The 26233-nt window shown below is 44.8% G+C and overlaps 1 protein-coding gene across 3 annotated transcripts; it reads left to right on the top strand.

The window, feature by feature from the left end:
* Lrrc66 (leucine rich repeat containing 66) lies at positions 1–26233 on the top strand. 3 transcript variants are annotated; one of them, XM_029544954.1, is made up of 6 exons: positions 18–43; positions 2002–2174; positions 2437–2916; positions 16672–16841; positions 22011–22200; positions 23894–26233. In XM_029544954.1, the coding sequence occupies exons 3-6, from the start codon at positions 2442–2444 to the stop codon at positions 25666–25668; spliced, it is 2610 nt and encodes an 869-aa protein (XP_029400814.1). In that variant the 5' UTR covers positions 18–43; positions 2002–2174; positions 2437–2441; the 3' UTR covers positions 25669–26233. The 3 variants fall into 3 exon arrangements, with proteins under 3 accessions (XP_021066947.1, XP_029400814.1, XP_029400815.1); XM_029544955.1 differs by having other exon boundaries at positions 2413–2916; XM_021211288.2 differs by lacking the exon at positions 2002–2174 and having other exon boundaries at positions 1–43.

Below are 26233 nucleotides of genomic sequence, written 5' to 3'. Positions count from 1 at the left end.
CAGCTGGAGACAGACCAGTTAGAAACTACCTAAGGACCCTCAGGTAGGCCCCAGGAGCAGCGTCCTCCCCTTCCTGGGTCTCATTTCCTGAAGGGCTTCATTCACTGCTTCACGTTTCTTTTTCCAACTTCTTAGAGAAGAATTCATCTTCATCTTTGCTCTACTTCCGTTTTTCCTGTTACCGTCTCTGTCTCACTCTGACATATACGTTCTCCAATTATTTCTACTTCCCCACACTTGAATCTGAACGAGTCTAAAGAGGCACGTTCTACCTAATTACTTGTACTTTCCTCTGGGGTTCTCCAGTTTGTGGGGTTTGGTGGTGGTGGTTTGGTTGGTTTGGGCTTTGGGGTTTTTTGTTTTTTTGGGTTTTTGTTTTGTTTTGTTTTTTGCGTTTTGTTTGGTTTTGTTTTGTTTGTTGTTTTTTGTTTTTGTTTTTGTTTTGTTTGGTTTTTACCTCACATAGACATTTGTATGTAATATAATATTTCTTTTCATCTCAGACATAAAATTATACTAATCTACCTGTTTTTAGTGCAAATCTATTCACATATCAATCTCTTCATCTTGAAAAAGGCCAGACTATAAAAGCCTTTCATTTATATCCCATTTTAAAAATGTATGTTTGAACCCCATCTTTTTCTTCAGTGTTGAAAGAATGTGCATACGTATGATCGCTGTAAATTTTTTTTGCTACTATTACATTAGCTTGACGTCCAGTTGTACGCACAATGATTGCAGCGTTAGTGTCAAAATAAATCTCTCTCTGACCAAGAAAATGAATTCAGCTTTTGGTATTGCGTAAGGGGTGTGCTATAATTTACTCCTTGCCGTAGGTAGGGCACCTTTGCAGTTTATGTACCTAAATTTAGATGCCCTCTGAGAGATGGGAGAGTTGACCTTGCATGAAACAAAAGTTTAGAAGTTGCAGCGAGAATGTCCTTCATTCTGTGCATTCATTCATGCAGAAAGCATAGCTGGTGACAGGCTCCAGAGCCTTAACTCTAGGAGGGCGGGAGAGGGGAAGGACATGGGGGGGGGGAGCTACTTGCTCTCCTGCTTTTGTGCTAACAATGTGTGATGGCATTGACATTCTGTCAAGTTGAGTGGAATCGAATGCATTCACTCAATATTTACTGAAAATACCGGGAAAGCAAAGGCAAAGAAAGCATTGGCTACTGTGAGAAAGACAGGTCAGACCCTACCAATTGAGATGAGACTTGACGGATGTGTACTCTTCAGACCATAGAGGGCAGTGGCATTGACCATGGGTTAGAGGCAGGTGCAAAACTCATTTTACTATGAGACAGACAGACACACAGCCCTAGCCCAAGCCACAGCTTGTAGTTACTCTACAAGAGGGGCTCATTATAGTAGCTGCAGTGTGGGAAGTCCTGAATGCCTACCTTGGGAATTTGGACTATAGGCAATTAAAGAAACACTTAAAATTTTTGAAGGAGAAAATGCATACGGAAAATAGTACTGGGGTGGGGAAATGATCCCTGGAATTACCTATGATGGAGAGGAGCGTGGAAGCCAGGGCAGGATACTCAGCAGAGCTATTCTAGTATTTCAGACATGACAGTGAGACCAGGCAGGAATGGGTGATTTGTGGCTGAGAAAAATTGTTTGTATTCTGGTTTTGTCTTTGCAGGGTTTAGCGTAGAGCAAATCTCACAAATCCATTTCCCCCCACTTCTTGCAGGCACTTTCCTGCATGCATGCTGCCTTTGTAACGTGTGCACACTGCTTTCAAAACCTACAGTTGCTCCCCCAGAGTGGGGGGAGGGTAAAGACTCACCATTTCTGTATTTTATGACATCTCATGGCTTGGGTGCAGAACATCCTTTTCATGACCATTTTTATTTACTTTGTGCACATTTAAAAAGGTTTTAAAATTGTGTGAAAAGTAGCAAAAGCCATAAACATGAAGTTTGTGGCTCTAGTCAGGCAAGACTCCAAGTGTCTGGTCTGTGATTGCACTTTCTGTTCATTTGTGAGGTTCCTGCTTTAGTGAGGCTGCAGTCATGCATGCTATAAACCACATGACGGTGTTCTAGATAAGCATAGCAGACTTTGCCCGATGCTGGTGACACAGAGCTGAGGCTTTTGCGGGAGGAAGTTGGACTCACTAGAGAGCAGACCCCAGGCTGGAGGATACTGGAAAGGCAGAGGTAAGGCTTTAATCAATGTGTATCTCATGAAGACAGAGGGAGGTCTTTCCATTAAACGTGCACCGTGTCGTCTTAGCCTACAGTTACACCTTTTGGGTAGTTTCTTTTCTGAACCCAGTTTCTAAGAAATCAAATGTTCGCTTCGGTTGATAATTAAGCATGTTTTCTAAATCTTCAATTAGAGCTTCAGTTTCCTGCTTTTGATTCGCTGCTTCCTTTTACACGTTATTTTGAACAGTCTGATTTGCTTATCTTTTTCCAGGCATTATGAAAGACTTCTACGTCAGAGTTACGATCCTTGTTACAGGTCTTTGCTTTGTGGAAACAGTGACAACCCCATCCAGAAAAAGCAGCATTTCCCTCAATCCTGAGTACCAGAGGAATGGGGATCTTCTGGCAAACTGGTCTACTATAAGACATGTATCACAGAACACAGACGCCATGGATAGAAGTTTCTACTTCTTTAGAGTTCTTTTCCAGCCTCACACAAAAAAAGAACTGCACATAAAACCTCCGGACCGCACTAACCATCGCATATCGAAAGTGACCCTCGGCCCTCTCGCGCATTTACATGCTTTGGAGATACTAAACCTCAGCAACAATGCTATCCACTCCCTCTCCTTGGATCTGCCCCTGCCTCCTTCCTCGCACCACAAGCGCCACGGAGGCCACTCCCACCGCGGGCTCCCCAGGCTAAAGGTGCTGATCCTTCAAAGGAATCAACTCAGTGGCACTCCTAAAGGTGAGCAATTTGAAAGGATACATGAGACAGAGAAAGAATATGTGGGGCACGGGTGTTTTATGGCAACAAGAGTTCTGTATTTATGTTCAGTTTCAAGGGCGCGGCTGAGAAAGCAAAGCGGCGACCGAGCAAATACAATAAAGGCATTTCAGAGAGGCACTGCCTACCAGAGTGGAACTTAGAATTAGTGCCGCATAATCTCCCACTTTTTCACTCGAATTTATATTGTATGAGTTTGTCAAGAAACACCGGGACTTATCTAGACGCTAGATCTCTGATATATTTAGTTTAGGTTTTGGCAGTTGCTTGGTTGTTTGTTTCTTTGTTTAATGAGCTAGTCTCACTCTGTAGCCCAGGCTGGCCTGGAACTCCCTATGTAGACCAGAGATCTGCCTGCCTCTGCTTTCGAAGTGCTGGGATTAAGCATGAGTACCACCACGCCTGGCTACACTATCTAGTTTGTTTGCTATATATATTTTACTAATATGTGCAAGCAGTGAGAAACAATGTATACAGGTATTTTAATATATAATATAATTTAAATTAAACATGTAACCATATTTACAATTTTTTCTTCTTTTAAAATATATTTTGCCTCTTTAGTTGTCCTCCAAATGTAGACCAGGAATATCTCAGTATTATGTAGTCGCATGTAAAACTTCCTACCATGAAACCAAAGCCAGAATTTCTTGCAGCTTAAGCTGGGCCCTGGAGATCCACCCTTCAGTTTTCTGGAACAAGGGAGTTTCTGATTCAGAGCCCCAAGGAGGGTCTTTTCAGGGGTACATAAAACAGTCTCACACCAGCCCTCCTTGTCCCATCCCAAGGCCTGCTCCTCAGCTGGGGCGGAATTTTTGAGAACATGACCCATCAGACTTTCAATTTGGAGAAAAGCCTTCCCTTTGTGCTTCTTCAAAGCCCTTTGAGAAAAACCCTGGCGATTCCCTTCTCTGAGGTTTGGTACTCCCCTGCCTCAGCTTTCCCTGGGACTATAGCACAGCCCTGTTTTCTCCTCGAATGGAGATCTGACCCTCCCTCCTGTTCTCCAGGGGGCTGGGACCCATGTAATTTCACTTCGGGGGCCAAAGGTCCAGGATAGAGATGGGCTTCTTCCTTGTGAGGTTAAACTTCTGGCTTCAAGAATAGAAGAGAGGAAATGGTAAACTTGTAGAGGAAACAACAGAAAAACAAAACAAGTCACTCCTGCCTCTGGAGATCTGTTAGAATTCTGGCAAATGATGCCTTCAAGATCAGAAGGATTCAGGCACCGCACATGTAATGTGTGGATCTGACTGGACATCACAGTCATTTTATCCAGTTCGTTTGTGATGTGAACTCACGGCCTGCAGTCCACATACACTTGAAGTTTACCCCCAGATTGGTGCCCTGCAACACACCCCTTGCCATTCTCTGATTCTGACTAGGGCGGGCCACACAACCTTGAATCCAATCTCCGAGGGGAGGAGTTAGTGAGACGCTTGGGGCGTGTCCCAACTTCGGACCCGCCCTTTTCTCTTGCTTTTCTGCCCATACGTCTAATGATAACGTCTAGGTAATGCAGATGCTCCCTGGTCTAAAATCACCATAAACCCATCACAGGTCACAAATATCGCAAGTCAAAAATGCATTTATACACACCTCTTGGAGTTCCAGTAGCAAATGACTCCCACCAAAGGCTCATGTGTTTGAACACTTAGGTCCTTCGGTGACACTGATTGAGAAGGTCACAGAATTTTTTAAAGAAAAAAAATCTTGCTGAAGGAAGCACTTCACTGGGGCGAGGTTTGAGCCCCTTGCCTTCTTTCTCTGTTTCAAAACTTGGATGCAAGGCAATCAATCAGCCCGCTGCCTGCTCCAGCGCCACCCTGCCTGTGGCCACGCCCCTTCCCCAGTCTCAGTGACCTCAGGCCCTGTGGAACTGTGAACTGAACCCCTTTTATCCTTTCAGGCACATAATCCACCAGGCACCGCCGCTTGGCCCACCATCCCTTAGACCTTCTCAGGACACTTGCATTAGCAGGCAGCTAGAAGAAAACCATGGAACACAAAGTCCGTTTTCCAATAAAATGTTGGGTAGATATCTCATGTAATATCAAACACAATACTGAAGGTGTGAACCGGTGGTTGTGGGACACCATGGTAAACCAAAAGAAAAAAAAGAAAACTCAACTCATCATACATCAAAGGCTCCATACGCTTTATTCACATTGTTAAAATTCAGTGTGAAGGATCCCTCTTGCCTCTGCAATGCGATGTCATGCTCAGTACTCGGTAGCCATTAAGAGACGTAAAGATAGTTTGGAAAGCTGAAAATGAGCTGCAAATATTAGGTTTTATTGCTCTCTTGGTACAGATGGAAAACAACAGTACACTTAGAAATAAATGATTAATTTGCTTCTCTCTAAATCTCCAACTGTCTTTTAAAATGTTCAATAGTTATTGTCATGAATAGGATCCATAACCCACACTAATTCATGAGCAGAGTGCTGTGTATGTCCACATAGCTGAGCTCTGTGTATTTGTACTTAGCTGTGTTTTACTGGTCCCGAACAATAATAAATGAGAAACACCACCGAAGGCAGCTCTCAAGCAACTAGCCATGTAGCATGCACAGCTTTATAATGTGTGACTTGTGTCTTTAAATAGTGCCTGTTTATATGACACTCAGAAAAGCTCATTATTATAAAGTTAAAGCATCACCCTGATTAATCTATCGTCGGGTAATCTTGTGTGTTGAGTCGGCTGTGACGTCACCAATAAGCTTTATATTGACACCTGATCAGGTGCTGGTCAATACAAAAGAGAAGCCAGACATGAATTTAACCTTAATGATACTTCCACCTACCATCCTTAACTTTTTAATAGCTTAATTTAATTAACTTTTTTAAAAAATAAATAATAACGTTTAATAGCCTGAAAATCAGCATACTGGTTTTTATATGACTCTAACATAATACCTGAGATGAACAACTTAAAAAGAAGAAAGTTTTATGTCATGGTTTTCAGCCCGTGGCAGCTGGTTCTGTTGCTCTGGGACCTGTTTTGAGCACCATGACAGAAGCACTTGGTAGAAGTGTCTGGCCTCGTGGCATCGGGCAGTGAGGGAGCATAAGAACTCCACGTTAGCAGTCCCATCGGGGGCATGTCCCCAGGGGCCTCAGGCCTCCAGGTGAGCACCATCTTTTCAAGGTTCCCCTTCCTTCCAGTAGCTCTGAGCTGGGGACTAAGCCTGTAACAATGTCGTCTTGGGGCACATATCCAGGCCACAGCAATGGTACTTCAGAGGTTTAAAGCAGTGGGGTCAGCCTCTAAGTCCCCCACCAAGTGGTATTACAGAGCTGTGCAGAGTAGAGATGCTGGGGCAAACACCTTTCTGTGGTTCCAGGGAGGCTGTCAGGTCAGACTGGTGTCCTTACGTTAGCCCCCCCATCCCCACCCCAAGTTTCAGAAACCAGAGGGCTGCAGTGAGAGAAGAGCTGACATTGGAAATGAACAGAATTGAGCAAGAAAGAAAATGCAGTGTCTTGTAGAACAAAAGCTTTCTGTATTCTTTTACCCACAGGATTTGGATTATAGAAATATAAATAACCGTTGTTCTCAAAATCAATTCAGTTTCTAAAGACATAAAATGTACGGACAACACTGAGCTAAGAGGACAAGACTCTGAGTCACTTACACACCCTGATCACAATAAGGGAGAACATACTGAATAAAATGCCTCACCTTGGATCATTTTAGACACTTCTCCAGTTTTCAGTGCTTGGAACATGAAGCCATAATGTCAGAATGGCCTTGTGCTGTGCTATCTCATGAGCACTTGGAAAGGCATGCAGAAGTTCATAGTTCAAAGACACTGAGGTGGTGGCTAGACTCCGGTCTCCACCCTTTTACTTACTGACCTGAATATGATTTCCAGGAAATAGTAGGACTGTCTCTGGCCACTCAGATACTGGATGATTCAATTCCATTCCTTCCTAGCCTAAGGTAATCATCAGAATGAAGTTAATGTAGTTAATTCCATTTCCCCAAAGTCACTTCTGAGTTTTCCTCTCAGCATCGAATGTTCATCTCTGAAAACATGGAATCTAACTGTGACGGGATGTCCCAGGGCCAAGGCGGGATGTCCCAGGGCCAGCCAGCACAGCACAGCTTTGTTCATTCACCTACCCCATCATCAGCGGCTCAAATAAGGAACACATTTTTCCCCACTTAGAAATGCACCCTGGAAACATAGATGGGCTACTCAAATCATCTAACTCCATCTTGGGAGATCTTACTCAGACAAGATCATTTGTAAAAAATCATACCTTAACAAAACAAAATTTGAATCTCCTAAAGTTGGAAGAGGTTCCTGATACTAAATCCCATATCACAAGAAATTTACCCTTCTTGGGAAATCTTGGGTTAGCTTTATAACGGAAGTTGAATTAAATGTCTTACTGCATTCTGTTTACTTACTGACCATAAACAACTCACTTAACATAAGAAAGTCTTTTTTGTTGTTGTTTTTTGTTTTTGTTTTTCGAGACAGGGTTTCCCTGTATAGCCCTTGCTGTCCTGGGGCTCACTTTGTAGACCAGGTTGGCCTCGAACTCAGAAATCTGCCTGCCTCTGCCTCCCGAGTGCTGGGATTAAAGGTGTGCGCCACCACGCCCAGCCCATAAGAAAGTCTTATCTCTGAGAATGAAGTGTATACAGGATCAGTAAAGATCACAGAGACTGTGAAAAGACCAGAATACAGAGTAAAGTCGTATAAAATAGCTTAGCACTGTTTGCTCCCATTTTTTTTTTTTAAGTATGAAATAGAGTTTATTTAGGGCATGGGGAAGTAGGAAGAGGGGAAGAGAGCCAGAGAGCGTTTGCTCCCTTCGGTGTTGATGGATAGCCCTGCAGTTCTTACTGTGAGGCCCACCCCAGTCTCTTCTGTCCTCATTGCTTCTTTGATTTCAGGTACAGTAGAATATTAAAAGTTATTCAGACAATCCGCAGATGTTCAAGATCTGTGTGAAATTCAGGGTACTTCTCAGCTGCCACGTTGCCATGCTCACGTTGGTGTGGGCCTCCATAGTGTTAGAGGCCCCACCTTTGCTTGAATGAAGCACTCTTGGAACTGTGCTCTGATGGTAAGCCATTCTGACCTGGGAAGCAAGCCGTCTCCCCTCTCCAGATAGGACCGAGCCATCACCACAGTGTCGCTTCTCCACACCGTTTGTGTTCTCTGCCCTCCCCTTCATCTCACCAACCCCCCAACTGGAGCAAATGCTGGTTTCCCTCCTGCATTGTAAGCTCACATTTATATGGATTGAGTCATACAGTACAGACGGAGCTTGGCTTATGCTGGTTCCAACTGAATGTCTCTTTGGTTTTACAGTGATGACAGAACAATGCACAGTTAGTGGAAACTGGACTTTCATTGTAGAAAATTATTTAAATCCTGGCCCAGGTTTTCTTCCCCACCTTTGTCATTGAGTTCCCGGATTAAAAAAACACACATATAGCTTTTATACTTTTTTCTTTATATTTTTAATAAGCCTTAAACAGCATAATAGCTGGGCATCTGTCTACTACCCTTTATATTGTTAGATTTTACTTTCCTATAGATAACCCCAGAGTTATTACTAACCAGTTCTATCTGGACTGCCCTTACCTCCAACTGGGCAGCCCTCAGGGCCATGCTATCTTGACCCTTCTCCTTCCTCTCCTTACGTTCTTCTCCTTTGTGGTCCAACCCCAGGAAACCTAACCCCCAGCTATGTCTCTTCTGCCCAGTTATTGGTTGTGGGCATCTTTATTCACCAATCAGGATTAACTAGGGACAGGGTCACAGGGGCTAGGTGCAGACTCTTGGGTCTTGGGGGCCTGAATTTAACATTCAATAGACAGTAAAAGACAAAACCTAAACATACTTTGCCTTTTGTTTTTGTTCCCCTGGAACCTTTGATACATAATATATAGTTCTGTATGACACTGGCAGAGTCATGGCTCCCAATCAGCCTCTTGATGGTGAGGGTAAATAGCCAGTGACCCTGTGCACTGCATATTAAGCTGTTATTGTTTATAATATTAATAACTTAATATTTTATTTGGTAGGTTAGTTATATTAAAGTCACTTTGACGTGATATTTTTAGCCTATGATGGGTATATTGCAATGCACAATCATTGTACATCAGGGAATATCTGTGTGCGTTTCAGTCCAGCATCTGTATTTCCTTGGTGTCTACTCAAGTTATCGTGAATAGTACATTCTTGTTATTTTTTTATTGATGAGTAAAAGTTGATCATTGACCTGTTGGCAGATCGGCAACGATGGGGGAGGGGCTAAACGCTGCAATGAAGTTGGGTGGAGAGAGATAAACTACTAGATAGACACTCATTGAAAGAAAGGAAAAGTGTGTTTGTGTGTGTGTGTTTGTATGTGAGATATATATATATATATATATATATATATATATATATATATATTCTGGGTACTTTCCTCTATTGCTTTCCATATTAATATGTTATGTGTATATGCATGAGGTATGCATGTGTCTATGTGAATGCATGTTTGTACTATGTGTGAGCACACATAAGTATGCAGGCATATGCACATGTATGTGCATTGCATGTGAAGGCCCAAGTTTGCCACTGAGTGTTGTTCGAGTTTTATTCCGTTGCTTTGATAAGATACCCTGACCAAAAGTGACCTGAGAAAGAGAGGTTATTTGGCTTAAACTTGCAGTTCACATTCCAAGTCACTTCCTTCCAGAGGAAGTCTGGTAGGAACTCAAGACAGAAATCCGAAGGCAGAAGCCGTGGAGGAATGCTGCTGGCTGGCTTCAAGGCTTGTCCTTAGCTAGCTTCCTTACATGAGCAAAAATCGCCTACCCAGGAAACGGCGCTGCCAAGAATGGTCTGGACTATCCTTTAACAAGCAGGATAATCCTTCACAGACCTGTCCACAAACCAACCTGCTTAGACAGGAAACCAATTCAACCCTTTCTAGGATGTGTCAAGTGGGCAGTTAATGCTAAGTATGACAAGTGACTTCCTTGAATGATCTCCACCTTCCACTAAGGCAAGGTCTTTCACTGAACCTGGGGTGGGGTGGGGATGGGGTTCTGTTTTGGCTAAAGTACCTAGCCAGCCTGCTCCAGCGATTCTGACTCTATCCCCTAGCTGCTGAGTTTATAGGTGGCCTACCACCACCACCTGGCTTCTTTCATATGAGGGTTAAAGTCTGGTCTTCATGGCTATATGATAAATAAACACTTTACCCACTGAGCCGTATTTCCAGCCATCCACCTTATTTTTTCAGTCTGTGTCTCTCGCTTAACCTAGAGCTCACCGTCTTGGCTAGACCAGACAGCCAGAAGCCCCTGGACCGCGCAGGTCTCTGCCTCTTTGCCACGGGGTTCCAGACTCATGCTACCATGCACGGCTTTTATGAGAGCGCTGGGAGCCTGAACCTGCGTGCTCATGCATTCCCAGAAGCTCTTTACCCCCCTGAGCCACCTCCCAGCTCAGAGAAGTCACAGCAATTCCACACAAAAGCCTCAGAATGGGAAAATTTTTTCAGGATAAAGAGGAGTACTACATAGTGATAAGAAGGCTAATTCTTTAAAGATAATAATAACCTGTGATAATCCTACATAAATGTTCTTAACAATAACACATATGGATACTTGAGGGAAAAAAATAGTTCAACATTTCCTCATCAATAAATCACGGAGACAAGCAATCAGAAAGACTCTAGCTGAAGTGATAGTCTAATCAAAATGTCTGATCCACTTGGCATATATAAAATGATCCATCCAGAACTAGAGTGATTGATAGCTCGTAGGTGAAAGGGCCCTTGTTGTTCTCACAGAAGACCTAAGTTCAATTCCCAGCACCTGCATGGAAGCTCACAGCCATCTATAACTCCAGTCCCAGGGGACCCAATGCCTTCTTCTGACATCCACAGGCATCAGGAATGCACATGATGTACATACACACACACACACACACACAGAGAGAGAGAGAGAGAGAGAGAGAGAGAGAGAGAGAGAGAGAGAAGAGAGAGGCAGGCAAAAAAATCATACACATAAAATAAAATAAGGCAGGGATCTGAGGTCTTTCTCTGATCATGCTGCTTATTGGAGGAATATGGAAGACTTTAGGAGTTTGTGGACATTCTAAATGGGGCTTAATGGACAACCCTAGCAGGAACACAGAAGACAGCGCTAGGGGAAACTGTGGGGGCCCAGCACAAGAAGTTTCAGAAGGGAAGAACGTTAGTAAGCGGCTTAGAGACCATTGTGATATTTTGGCAAACATGTGGCTACTTTTTGCCCTTATCCAAAAATTAAAAATCTGCCTTAAGCTAAACCACAGCATTTTGGATTAATGGCATTGGCAGAAAAGACTTCAAGACAGCCTAGTACTGTCTGTGTTGTATGGTTACTAGTGGTGACTCGTATGCAGATCTGCAATGAAAAGGAGCACTTGGGACAAGGAGAAACGCAAAACGTACACTTTGAGTGTACCAGGAAAGGTAACGGAGATCAATCCATGCGCAAGGAGATCAAAAGTTTAGAGAAAACCCTGATGCTGAGTGGAATAAAGGAAGTGGTGACGTCAGGGCAAGACCCTACCCAGCTCAGCTTTCAAAGTATGAAAAAGAATTAAAGGAAAGCTTCGGCAGTGAAGCTGACCATCCATAGCAGGAAATTGCTGCTGCTGCTGCAGATGTCAATGAACAAGGGGCCACAGTCCAGCCCCAGCAAGCAGCAGAACTTGTTAGCTTTGGCCACGTGGTTCTAGCTTCAAGAGTCAGGGATACAAGAAAGAAGTTATAGGATCTCTCTCTGTGGTTAAGGAAAGCTGCTAAAGTCAGATGGGTGTTGGGGTGTCCCTACACGGCAGTCCAGAGATGAGACTAGGTGAGGCTGTGAAAACAAAGCTTTGATTTCCTAGGAGACTCCAAGACGTTGGAGATGCCAGAGTTGTAGGATACACGCTGAGGAGAGCTGCTAACAGGGAGTGGAAACAGCCCGAGAGAAAGAAGCGTTCTGCAGTCAACAAAGATGAGAGAAGTTAGAGATCTGAGGAGCCCCTGACGTCAGACACGGACATGCTGACTTTGGAGTTGGCCGGGCTGGCTTCAGGTCTTGCTTTGGTCCAGTATCTCCTCCCTGTGCTGCCTTTCCTCCCTTTAGGAATGGCGATGTATATCCTGTGCCATTGTATGCCAGAAGTATGTGATCTGACTTTTAATTTTGATTTGACAGGGGTTACAGTTAAGAGATTGCCTCGGGTCTCGGAAGAGATTTTGAATTTTGGACTTTCAAACAGTACTGAGACTGTGACAGACTATGGAGAGCTTGAAGTTGGACAGAATGCAGTTTTGCATTAAGACATGACTATAATCCAAAGGGGACCTAGGAGTAGAATGTGGTAGGTTGAATAAGAATGGCACTTAGGCTCATCTATTTGAATGCTGGGTCTCCAGGGGGTGGCTCTATTTGAAAGGATTAGAAGGTGCAGCCCTGTTGGAGGAAGTGTATCACTGGAAGTGGGATTTGAGGTTTGGAAAGGCCAGGCCAGACCCAGTTCCTTTCTGACTGTAGATCTGGATGTGGAGCTATCAGCCACTTCTCTAGCACTGTTCTGGCCTTCGCGCTGCTATACTCCCTGCCATGATAATGAAAGACTAAACCTCTGAAACTAGAAGCAAGCCTCCAATGAAATGCTTTCAAGAGTTGCCTCGAGCATGATGTATCCTTACAGCGATAGAACAGTAAGACACCAGTGAGTTCTTAAAGAATTCTGTCTTCTCCCCTTTTTACCCTCAAGTTCTTTCGGTATCTGTTCATGTCTGTTTTGTTGTCGTGTAGTTTTGAGGTACAGATACAGGGACATGAATAGTTAAGAGATCTGAGTTTTGACCCAGATCCTTCTACCCAGTCACTGGGAAAGTTCTTGCCTTGGTGCTTTGTTTGTAAAAGGCAAGAAACCCTGGGACTCTGTGAACATTGAAAGTGAACGATTTCTGAAGCGCTTAGAGTATAAACAAGTGCCTGATAAGCAGGGCTGTGGTGGCACACGCCTTTAATCCCAGCACTCAGGAGGCAGAGGCAGGTGGACCTCAGAGTTTGAGGCGAGCCTGGTCTACAGAGTGAGTTCCAGGATAGCCAGAGCTGCACAGAGAAATTCTGTCTTGAAAAAGGAAAGGGGAAAAAAGAGTGCACAGTTAACAGGACCTTCAAATGGTTGTTCTCCTGCCCTTCAAAGCTCTTCCTCTACTGAGCTCCTAGAAACTTACTCGGTTCAGTTAAGCATTGGGATATTTTAGGAAGCATGAATTCACATTTTTAAATAGGCCAGACAAGCACAAGAAATGTCAGAGAACCTGAGGTGCTCTTCTCAACACTGCCTTACATGCCCCTCCCAGTCCCATATGTTTGCACATTTAAATATGGAGGAATATCCTCTGCACAAAGAAATGTGTTCTCTTTAAAGGTTGTGTTCAACTCTAGAGGTTGTTGACAACTAACCTTCCTTCTCAGTTCGAATGCCTCTTGGCACTTGTAATAGAGCAGAGAAAGAGCTGAGTGAAGAATTGGGAAGAGCTGGGAAAGGGGGCACTGGCGTCCCAGGACAGTGGGCACTACACAGGGACTCCAGGCACAGACGTTTACAAAGTAATATATTATTTCATACACACACATGTGCTAAGTAATACCAGCTTTGACTCTCTTTCTCTCATTACTTTTTTATACAGTTTTCTTGACCAATTCTCTCTCTCTCTCTCTCTCTCTCTCTCTCTCTCTCTCTCTCTCTCTCTCTCTCTCTCTCTCTCTCTCTCTCTCTCTCTCTCTCGCTCTCGCTCTCGCTCTTGCTCTCAAGTTCAAAGAAACAATTGCTTTCTATAAGCTCATGCCCCATCTAAAGCAAACAGTCTTCAATCAGTTCCAACCAAGTGTCTTATACAAGCTGGAATTCCTAATCTTTCCAGAGAAGCCAGAGACTAAGATTTTGCATTGACTCCTTAATGTTAGCTAGATAATTTTGGATCTCTGTGTAAGCCAAACACTATACCCCAAGCATCACAAGAGTTCACCTCATTCTGCTCAGGGAAGATTTGCTCATTTGATAGTCAGGAGGTCAGTCAGTTGTATAGAGGTGTGGTAGATGATGAACCATTCCGTCTAACAAGTAATGTTTCTTGTCTATGTGTCTTATTCCACCATATTCTTGGTGCTGATGACAAATCCTTCCAGGGAAAGGATTTGTCATCAGCACCAAGAGCCTCCATCATAATCTTTTGATAAATTTATTAATTTAAAGTTCTCTTGCTTAATCTATGCAACTCAATTGAACATATGACTGCATGGTACAGACATTTTTGTCGTCTAAAATTTTGGTTTCTTTAAAAAAGGGAAATATTATAAGGATATGTTTTTGTTTTGATCCCAAGTATGGGGATATGGGATGCTTTACACGGTCGGTAGCAGCTGACTATGATTTGCCTTGTGCTGCCAATAGTTTCTGCGACTGTGTGATGTTTGGAATACTGGGAACTTTTGAGAGGGTATCGAAATGCTAGGGCTCAGATAGATGGGGTTTTTGGTTGTTGGGTGTGGGTGGGGTTGGTTACAGTTTGTTAGTGGTCATTCTCAAAAAAGAAACAAGAGGGAACACACACACACACATACACACACTTCTATCTTTCTTTCTCTGCTCTCTAATACATTGGGGTGAAACTGGGGGGGGGATAAAGAGTAGAGAAAAGAAGAACCCACAAAATAGCAAAGTCCAGCTACACATTTCAGTTATGTTACCCTCTCTCTCCATAATCAGCCTTGTCATCAATTCCGTGTAGACAGTAGACAGGAAATACACCCTCTGGAACCGAACCAACTTGATCTGCTACACAGATGTTAGCCATTTGAGAACAGTGCTGAAGAAAATGTGAGATTGCAAGCCCCTCCCTGGGAGACAGGAATTAAGTGCGCAAGGCTGCTGTGACTGGCACCTTGTCCTCTGTCTAACTTCTCAGTGCCAACCGGAACTTCTACATGCTTCCCAGAACAGAGTGAAACAGGAAATCAGAGGCTAGACCTCCATCTCATTCTTGTGCTGGAAAGCAAAGCCCACCTGCCATCTCTTTACCTTTAAAAAATATATAATAGAAAAATTAAAAATAGCTATAATGCCAATGATACACAGTTATGAGGATGGATGCGGTTAGAAACAAAGATGTGGACGTGGAAGTAGAATCAGAACCGGCGGTGAGAATTTTGGTTTGTTTAAGAACCCAGATATGTTCTGTGGATACGTTCTTGTTTTAATCCCAGGTGTGGGATAAGAGGCTGCTTCACAGCAGGTGCTTACGATTTGTCTCATGCACTAGCAGGGGTGGGATTTTTGCCAGTTACAGATAGTTTAATTCTAGGGATTCTGGAGAGAGTATACATGGGAGAGCCTGTGGAGTCTGCTGCCCCTCTGCTCATGGTCTCTGTCGCTGGGGTTTGTCGAGTGGTCCTGAGCGAAGAGCTGAGAGGGAGAAGTTGGGGAATTCCAGTGAAGACTGGCGTGGCCCCAAGAAATTCCAAATCTCTAATCAGCAGGAAGTAGTCTAAAGAGTTCCACACCCCCTTTCCCCTCTAACCTTCTCTCTCTCCTAGCTAGCGTTGGAGGGCTGAAAGGGACGAGGGTGGGATAAAGGTTGGAGAGGAGGTAGAGGTGTAAGAACCAATAAAATAGCTTTAAAAAAAAATAGCACCTACAAGAACCCTGCAATGGAACAAATGGGAGAAACGGGGAGGAATGGGAGGGTGAATGTTCAACATACAGTGTACACTTGCACAAAAAATATTCTTATGCAATACAGGACTGTGCAGAACGAATATACACAATGAGAACCTTTTATTTTAAAAAAAAAAAAAAAAAGATTTAAAAACTGAATAAGAAAATTTCAAAACTGGAAGAATTCATTTATATAGTAATATATATTTATCTAGTGCTAAACCCTCTAAGTAACGCTTCCCTGCACTACCACGGGGAGAGCATTCGGTTTTACTCAAGAGTTAGCCAAATCAACAAGCATCTGTTAATCGCCTCACTTAATCACGGTTCGATTTTTTTATATAAAAAAAAATTGATTCTTAGTTAAAAAGAGCACACACTAGACTAGTGAGACAACTCAGCAGCCAGGCCTGACGGTCTGAGTTCAAATCCTGGGGCCCCCATGGTGGAAGAAGAGAATAACTCCTGGTAGTTACCCTCTGCCCTCTGCGCATGCACTGCATCGTGAGCATACAAACACACAACAGATAAATAATAAGTGAATGAGTGATAAAAGATAGCATGTGGTCATTTGAAAGAGAGAACCAAGGAACAGAGAGCTGAAAGAGCTTTTTCCATATCCCTCTTCCCCCCCTCAGCCATCTTACACCAAACTGTAATGACTATTAATAATTTGATTCACCTCCTTAATTTCTGCCTACTCAAAATACGTACCTGCATGTGCTTGTAATGTGTATCCCACCAAGAACATTGTGATTATAGTCTATACTACTTTGACTTGGGTTTTTTTCCCTTCCTGTTCAATAAGTTCACATGCTAATTGGCCCTGGTCTCTCTTAAGACCACTGATTTTTTTTTTCACAGTGTTAATACACTCTGACAGCTTCCCACGCGAGAGCCATTAATATCTCCAGTTTTCACCACACGCCAGGCAGCAGCAAATGGCACCAGTTTAGGTTTTAATCTGCTTTTCCTTTTCGCAGGACTGTGGAAGCTGAAGTCATTGCAGAGTCTGGATCTGTCATTCAACAGGATCGTTCACATTGGGCTGTCTGATTTTCATGGCTGCCTGCAGCTGGAGAGCATCTATTTAAAGAGCAACAAGATCTGTACGATTCACCCCGAAGCCTTCAAGGGGCTCAAAAAATTACAGGTTCTAAATTCTATCTTACAACCATCTTAAATACACAGGGTCGTGGTTAACTAGATTAGAGGGCTGTTTCCTTTTAAGAGTGTCTCAGTGCGCAGGGGTGCTGGCTGTTAAAGTGTTATTTAAGACCGCCTGGAACAACGGAAGTCTACTGCTCAAAAATTAAAGATTGCAACAATGGACATGAACTTAATAAGAATTCTCAGCCAGAAGTCACATATTAGGCGGAATATAGCTGTGTTGATAAGGCGTCTGTCTAGAGTACTGTAGGCTCTAGGTTCAATCTCCAGCACACAGTATATTCTGGGGTGGGGGTAGAAGCAGGAGGATCATGAAGGTCAAGATCATTTTCAGCTGCATACCAAGTTCAAGGCCAGTAGGTTTAGATGAGGCATTATCTAAAAAAAGAAAGGAAGGAAGGAAGGAAAGAAGGAAAGAGAGACAGAGAGAGGAGAGAGAGGGAGAGAGAGGGGAGGGGAGGAAGAGGGAGAAGGAGAGGGAGGGAGGGAAGGAGGGAAGGAGAGAGAGAAGGAAGGAAGGAAGAAGGAAGGAAGGAAGGAAGGAAGGAAGGAAGGAAGGAAGGAAGGAAGGAAGGAAGGAAGGAAGGGAGAAAGAATTTTGTTATATTATTTATCAAATCAAAATCAAATTAAATTCAATTCCAAGTTTCCATTGACCAGTTGGCAAGGAATTAATTGTGTTCTTTAGGAGTTTGAAGGCGGCCTGGTCTACAGAGGGAGTTCCAGGCCAGCCAGGCGCACAGAACGAGACACTGTCTTAAACAAGCAAACAAAGCAACGACACCACCTGCCTGGGCTGCACCAGGACTCTTGCACAAACTGGGGGGCACACACTGCCTGGAGTCCAACCTAGACTTACCACCTCATCCCAAGCACGTTCCTTAGTCTCCCGTCTGTGTAATGGCTCCCTGTCAGAATGCACTTAGCTGTGTATGAAGCACTTAAAACACCAGCTGGTGACTTAAGCTGTTCTCTAACACCCAGATCTAACAGTGTTGGTCCTCTCGCTTAGAACCCTTCCAAGACTTTACAGCCAGGGCCTGCCTCTCCAGCCTTATTTCAAGCTGCTGTCCCCTTGTGCATTGCTGTCCTGCCTGCTTGCACTTGGGGTCTCTCCTATCCGAACTTGCTCTGCCTCTTTACCCAGGAGAGCTAGGGCTATGAGTCCTTCCAGCTTTGGTTGAATGTCACTAAGTTTTTCCTTAGTCTCTCTCTTCAGAAGCCTTCACGGTGGCCGCGTGTTTCCTCACTGCACTGGTGCCAGCAGAGTCTGAGCGTGGTTAGTGGTTCGTGCCTAGCCCCCTCCCTGCCGACACCAAAGGGTGATCACGTCCCTGCAGAGCACATCTTGTACCTGGTTGTGTTTCCTAGAGCTAAGCCGGGTGCATTTTAAAACATCTGTTGAATAAACCAAGGAATGGCTAACGGGAGATGCTCCGGCGTAGCTGCCTTAGTTGTCACTCAAGAGACGTCACTGGTGTCATGGCTGGAGTCACACCAAAAGCCTCACTGGTGGAGAAGAGCCACCTAAGGAAGGAGGACAGGATTGGCTTCCTTCTCGGGAGGCTGGACTGAGGGCTCAGCTCTTTACCAGCTGTTGGGTGAAGTCTGCCCTCAGGTTTCTGCCCTGAAGCGTTCTCCACCAGGCTGCCCATGATACACCATCTTTCTTTGGAGGTGCTCATCTCTCTGACATTCTCTGCCCTCTGTTCTATGGAGTGTCATGGTGAAAGCAGCATCCCATTGCTGCTGCTGGAGACGATTGGCTAGAAACCAAATCAAAGCTTCCACCCACACTGGAGGGAAGACATTTCTTAAGAGCCTGAATACCAGAAGATAGGAGCCACTTTGGCTTCTGTCTGCCATGGAAGTTATTAGCGCAGAAAAGCCCCCACTTCACTTGGCCGTGCTCCCCTTCCCTTGGCCGGGCTCCCCTTCCCTTGGCCGTGCTCCCTACTCACTTGGGTGTGCTCCCTACTTCAATGACTGGCAGGTTGTGAAGGAGCCATAACTGGTGTGTACTGGTCATGGGCACATCTATATGTGGAATTTGTCCTGTGTGTTCCCTCCTGTATGTTTTATTGTGCTTTATGAGTCTTCAAAGCTCAAGGTTTTAAAAAAATTAGCATAGGCAAGTTATAAATCAGCTCTGAGCATGTCGGGGAGAAAAAAAAAAAAGGCCATAATCTGGAACTCGCTGGACTGGGAATCCTCCCCCAGTCCTGTGCTTGACATTCCCTTCTGTGCGGTTGGCAGTAGCTCCAAATACTGGCGGTGGACCGTGATGAAGATGTTTGGTACCAGGAAGCTGCATTTCACAGCTCTGGCTGGCTTCTCCCCTCTGGAAGATGAATTCCGCATCTGCCCTGTTATGTGCGTCTTCCCGTGGGGGTACCTTCCCAGAAGCCAAATAGATATTTCAAAACATAAATCCATCAGCATACTTCAGTGGGATGAAATAAGTTTCACTGACGTTTCAAATTAGCTTTTCTTAATCTTATCTCGCTCTTCTTCGACACAGTGATTTGTGCTGTAGTACACTGCCCACTCTCCCAGCCTTCCCGGAATGCATGTACCTTTCAAAGGCTGCAGGATGGCGATTCCTTTTCCTAAGTTATAATTCCATTTTCATCTTCTCTCAGAAATTACGCTTTCTGAATTATGTTGTTCATTTCCTTTCCTCCAGACTGGCGTTCAATGCCATGATTTGTAATTTAAAAAAAAAAAAGAAAAGAAAAGAAAAGAAAAGAAAGAAGGAAAAAGAAAAAGAAATGCTAAGACACAAAAATACACTAAAAAGAAAATGTCTGCTCAGAGAACATGATGACTCTGTGATGCTGAGACCAGGCACCCAGGGGAGGAGCTTCTGACCCTGGGCAATGCCAGGCCCAAGCAAAGTGCGTTTCCTCCTCATCCTGACCCCCTGCCTCCCATCTTCAGGAGGCTTCCAGGAGCATCAAGACCGCAGAGCTGCTCAGCACAGGAAAATCACCCTCATTCAGCTTATGAAAAACTCAACTCAATTTCTAGTGATTTTGCCTTCCCCTCATCTCAAGGATTTGTATAACCTGAGACACTCATTTAAAAACTGGTCTTGGTCAAGGGGCTGAGAGGAGGGGATTGGCATAAACTCGAAGCCAGCCTGGATCGTATAGTGAATTGTTGGCCATTCTTGGTGCACAGGAGAGAATTTGTTGACCTTGGCAATATTCAACCTTTCTAGTTGTCACACCTGTCTTCTTTTGTTAAAGCAAGGTTGGCATTCTTCTGTTTTCTTTTATCTTTTTTGGTTTTTTGAGACAGGGTCTCTCTGTGTAGCCCTGGCTATCCTGGAACTCATTTTGTAGACCAGGCTGGCCTCAAACTCAGAAATCCACCTGCCTCTGCCTCCCGAGTGCTGGGATTAAAGACCACGCCCGGCATTTTTCTGTTTTCTGATCTTCTGCTCATCTGTCACCACCGGAGAGTTTCCACATGTCTCCTTCAGACCAATGTGGTAGCTCAGAGAAGGTTGGTTTGACATAAAGACACACAGCTATGTTGTTGTTGTGTTGTTGTTGTTGTTGTTGTTGTTGTTGTGTTGTTGTTGTTGTTGTTGTTGTTGTGTTGTTTGGGAAGAGTCTGACATAGCTCAGGATGGTCTCAGACTATGTAACCCCTGTCTCTGATGCTCCTGTCCCTACCTCCTCAGTGCTGGGATTACAAGTATGTACTAACACCTAAGACTTATAACTCTCATTCTTTACTGAGCACCTGTGCTGACCCAGACCCCTATACTGACTATGCTCTGGGTGGAATACACTGTGTGGCTTGGCTTCTTCCTCTGTGGGAAAGGGAAACTCTGGAAGCTCTTGGGAGACGCTGAGGTGATACATATAAAGCGCTCAGCAGAATGCCTGGCATACAGAACTCCAGTATAGCGTTAGCCACTGTCATACCTAACCTAACTTTCTCTGCTACGTCATGCACTGCAGTGTCCAGCTTCAGCCCACCCTGCCCGGCCACTTGAGCCTCTGATTCACTTCTGTCCCTTGGTTCTGCACACATCTGTAACTCTGCAGGAGAAATGAGTTATCTTGCAGGTACTAAACGGCCAGACACAAATTCACGAAGAGCCACGTGCTGAGATAGTAAATGAACCACAGTTCTCCACGTGCTCCTCCCTGAGATAGTAAACAAACCACAGTTGTCCTGGGTTCCATGGCCTCTTCCATAGCAGCCCTCTGCTATCTCCAAGGTGATGGCGTTTTGAGAAATTCTTGGCCTGGATGCTACTCATGCTACAGTAATAGCATGAGTTTGGGTTTCAACATAGGTAATAACTCATAAGACACAAAGAAGATGAAATGTCCAGATGTCTGGAGAACTTTTACAAGCATCTAACGCATGCAGCAATGCTGGGAGGTGGGCTCCCAGAGAGCAAACGAGTGTCACGACCGCAGAAGCTTAGTGGACAGAGCAGGGTTTAAAGCCCAGTCTCCACTGGCTTCTCTACTAGCCCTGACATCGTATTGCTTTTGCTTTTATACACATAGCTGTACCTCTGTATAACTCCACATGTATGTGTGTGTGTGTGTGTGTATATATATATATATATATATATATATATATATATATATATATAATGTATATTGTACTGGCTAGTTTTGTGTCAACTTGACACAGCTGGAGTTATCACAGAGAAAGGAGCTTCAGTTGGAGAAATGCCTCCATGAGATCCAGCTGTGTGGCATTTTCTCAATTAGTGATCAAGGGGAGAGGGCCCCTTATGGGTGGTGCCATCTCTGGGCTGGTCGTCTTGGGTTCTATAAGAGAGCAGGCTGAGCAAGCCAGGGGAAGCAAGCCAGTAAAGAACATCCCTCCATGGCCTCTGCATCAGCTCCTGCTCCCTGACCTGCTTGAGTTCCAGTCCTGACTTCCTTGGTGATGAACAGCAGTGTGGAAATATAAGCTGAATAAACCCTTTCCTCCCCAACTGCTTCTTGGTCATGATGTTTGTGCAGGAATAGAAACCCTGACTAAGCATATATATGTGTGTGTGTGTGTATATGTATATATATTAATATATATATATATATATATATATATATATATATATATATATATTACTGTCTTGTGCCCAGACTGACCTAATTTGTCTCTTTTCGAGCAGGTGGTAGACCTCAGAAGCAATGCGCTGACCACTCTGGTACCGATTGTGACCATTGCTCTAGAATTGCCCCACCTGGAACTTAGCTTGGCTGGTAACCAGTGGCAGTGTGGTGAGAGCAAGGACAACTTCCAAAACCTCACCTCTGCATCCTGGAGGGAAATATGGAAAGCTGTCTGCAGCATGTCTGTGGGTAAGTGAGAGGCATCTCCTTTTCTTCACTTCTGAAATGGTTTCGTTTTCACCTGAAGAGTGACTATAAGAAGGCAGCCTCCTTAAACATAGTGATAGTCTCTAGAAAGGGCAAGGATGCTGGTACCTAACTGCCTTGGTCACCGTTCTATTGCTCTGAAGAGACGCCATGACCACAGCAACTCTTTTTTTTTTTTTTTTTTAAAGATTTATTTATTTATTATATGTAAGTACACCGTAGTTGTCTTCAGACATTCCAGAAGAGGGCGTCAGATCTTGTTACGGATGGTTATGAGCCACCATGTGGTTGCTGGGATTTGAACTCCGGACCTTCCGAAGAGCAGTCGGGTGCTCTAACCCACTGAGCCATCTCACCAGCCCGACCACAGCAACTCTTATAATGGAAAACATTTCATTGGGGTTGGCTCACAGTTCCAAGGTTTAGTCCATTATCATTAAGGTGGGAACCTTGTTGGTATGCAGACAGACATGATACTGGGGAAGTTGCTGAGAGTTCTATACCTGGCAGGCAGCAGGAACAGAATGCCACACTGGGCCTGGCTTGAGCATCTGAGACCTCAAATCCTACCCCCAGTGACATACTTCCTTCCATAAGGACATACCTCCTAATAGAGCTACTCCCCATGAGTCTGTGGGAACCATTTTCTTTCAAACCACCACACCACCCCCAGTCAGCACAGACCTGAGTCACAGGACAATCACTTCACTGCTTCCCTTAGCTTCTGATGGTTTTCTTCACATGGTCAAAGACACATACCAATGAATCGGTTCTCTAGCTAGAAAAGGAATTTTGCCTAGAAGCTTCCAAAATATCACAAATTCATCCCAATTCTTAACGATTCATTAAAGGAATGCCTGTAGAGTCTGAAACATTATTCCAAATGCTTGCTAACCTCTACAGTGTGACCTCTGTGTACAGAACACATGCACGGAGATTTTAAAGTAAAGTTACATTTGATCTGGTCCCCATCCCTTGCCCATGAGCAGATTATACCACGGAGGTGAGACAAACTGGGAAGGGTTTATCCCGCTGCTACACTAACTCTCCTGAAAACAATTTATGGAAAAAAATTTTTTTAAAGCTTTAACTCTATCATTAAAACAGACTCTAGGCCATACTTCCCAAGTTAGAAGGCATTCATGAAGAGCAGAGGGAACTGATCCACCAGGGCTGGCGTTCTGAATACAGAAGACACAGTTGGATAGTTTACTGTTTACCAGAACTGGAGAACAGTTACAATGCTGATACTACTACAAGCCTATAACAACTAAGGCACTAGACTAAGGCAAGTGCAATAAAGTTAATAGAATGTTCTAGCAAGTGCAAAGTAGTTGAGGGCGTGGAGGAAGGAGAAGCCATGTGTTAACCCTCCCATCCTCCTTCTACCTCTATGGGCATCAGTGGGGCAGGAAGGCAGAAACAACTCCTGGGCCTGTGAGTAGCCAGCTTATGTCTCAAAGTCTTACAAAATGTATGCAGAGCCCTATGCACACTGGGGGCTTTGAGTAGGAATGAATGGGTGAATGAACACATGAATGAATAAAATTGCTTTTCATCTGATATATGCTTGAAAATATAGCTAGATAAAGGTTGAAGAGGGTTCACAGACATTCTGAAAGCCTGGGGCCTTTCCAACATCCCGTCAGTGTGTTTTTCTATCTCCCTTTCACAGAGAACAAGAGGCCAAATGCGGAGACGCCCCAGATCAGAATTTCCAGGGATACACACCTTCCTCGCTCTCCTCCACGTGACTTGAAAAGCCTCATGCAGAGCAAAGCAGAGCGGCCCCAGGCAGGGATGGATGTGCCCCTTTCTGCTCTGGGGAAGGAGGCACAGGATAGCTATGGTGATCTCAAAAGGATGTGGCCACAGTCCCCGATAGAACTCAGAGACTCCCAGGATGGACAGGTCACTGACAGAAAAGATGACAAGCCCCCAGCCCTTGAGCTGGCCATCTGCCTGTCAGTGTTCATCACATTTGTGGTGGCTTTCTGCCTGGGGGCTTTCGCAAGGCCTTACATTGACAGGTTACGGCAACAGAGATGCTCGAACGAAAGGCCTGGCTCAGATAATGCCTACTCAAACAAGGGCTTCCATGACGACATTGAAGGTGCTCAACACGTAGAGCACCAAGGGACAGATCTACACCAAACTACCCACCACCTAAATCTTTTGGAGAACCAGAACCCTTCCTGGGTGACAGAGCCAATCCCACATGGTGCTGTCCAATCAGAACAGATGCTGGGAAGAAACGGAATGGACCCCGGTCGTCAGCAGAGCCCAGAACAACTCGAGAACAGCAGTGAGTCGAGAAGTGGAGATGGCATCGTGCTTCCAAGTGGCCACGTAGCCCATCCTGCACTCCATGACCTTCCAAACGCTGATGCTCAGAAGCCGATTTCAGCAGCGCAGCGTCACCGTGATGTTCTTGAAGAATCACATTATGACACGGTGGCCCAGGAATATTCTCTCGTTGACGATGTGATGGATAGGTCTTCCATCACTGGCCCTCCGGGAACTTTCCCCAGCTCTGTCGATAGTGGGCGGGATGAACTGCACCCGTCACAGTCAAGAGGTGTTGTGGCTTCCTTCTCCAAAACTCTAGCACATGCAAACACTCAAGAGGCTGAGGAGAGTATGAAAAAGGGGTACCCTGAACCTTTGGGAGCCATGGACTCACAGACGGATTCTTCTGAGGAAAAGCAAGTGAGCAATTCCATTGGGGGATTGGCCACACAGCAGCCAAGCTTCCAGGAAGTTGATGCTGAGAAGAGACTTGCTCATGTCTACAGTGAGGTCCTACCCAGTGATCCACCCTCCCTCAGGCCAAGATGGGGCAGTGGCCATTATGTCACCCCTGCTACTGAGGAGCCTGTGGAGAGAGACGCTCCTTTTGACCCTCATTACGACTTGGTGACCAACTACGAGTCTGATTCCGACGAGGGTTCTTTGTTTACCCTTAGTTCTGAGGGTTCTGAAGACACGAGGAGCTTGGCTGAGGACCAGGCATCTGTGGAGAATGGTGGGAGGAGCCAGCCCCTCCCGAGCAGGAACTTGGGGGAATACAAGGACAGTGTGACATCAGCAGAAAGTGTTGAGGACATCATGTCGCAAAGGATTCTAGAGAAATGTGAAGCGCAGGAAGCTCACCTTAGAAACACTCTCATTTCTGGTCCAGACGCCTGTGTGTGTGAGACAAATCAGGAAAATGACTCTAGCTCCCTTGACCCTGAGAATAAATCAACATGGCCCCAACTCCCAGGACATAAGCTATCACATCATGAGACTCTGGGCACATATGGTGACAAAGGACCCCAGTCTGAGGCAGTAGACGGGCACTACTCCCTTAGAGACCTGGAATCCCCAAATGTAGATAGTTCACCATCACCACCATATTCTGATCAAGATCTCTCAGGTCCTGAGGAGGATGCCCGCAAAGAGAAGTAAGCACGGGTAAATGGTAACCTTCCAAGGCCGGGGACAGAGCTCTGTTGGTAGAACATTTGCTCGCCATGCACAAACCCCCGGTTCAAACCACAGCCCTGTATAAGTTGGGCACACTGGCACATTCTGTCAGCCCGGCCCTTGGGAGGCAGAGGCAGGAAACACACACGAGACTGAAACAGCTTTTGTGGGGTAGATGATGGGATTCTCTGACAAATGTGGGCTCTATTGCTCCAACCATCAGCTCGTGAGAGATGTCCGTTCTACCATGACAAGACCCAGTCTCCCACTCAGATTCCAGGATCACATCCTCAACCACAGTTACCCGAATCTGCGCGGTCATCCTGGAACCTAAAAGTCATCATTTCTCTTCACAAATATGAGCTCCAAAAATTCACTTTTTTTAGTCAACACTGTCACAGTGTCAACCCAGTAAACCCATTTACAGATCGTCGTCTTGACTTCTCTTTTATTTCCTACATCTGCATAGCCTCTAACCCAGTGGCTCTCAACCTTCCTACTGCCGTGACCCTTTAATACAGCTCCTCATGTTGTGGTGACCCCCTAA

The sequence above is a fragment of the Mus pahari genome, chromosome 13 (genome assembly GCF_900095145.1).
Source record: "Mus pahari chromosome 13, PAHARI_EIJ_v1.1, whole genome shotgun sequence".
Taxonomy (NCBI): Eukaryota; Metazoa; Chordata; class Mammalia; order Rodentia; family Muridae; genus Mus; species Mus pahari.
Note: the sequence above shows the minus strand (reverse complement) of the source record. Positions and strands in the feature narration are given on the sequence as shown.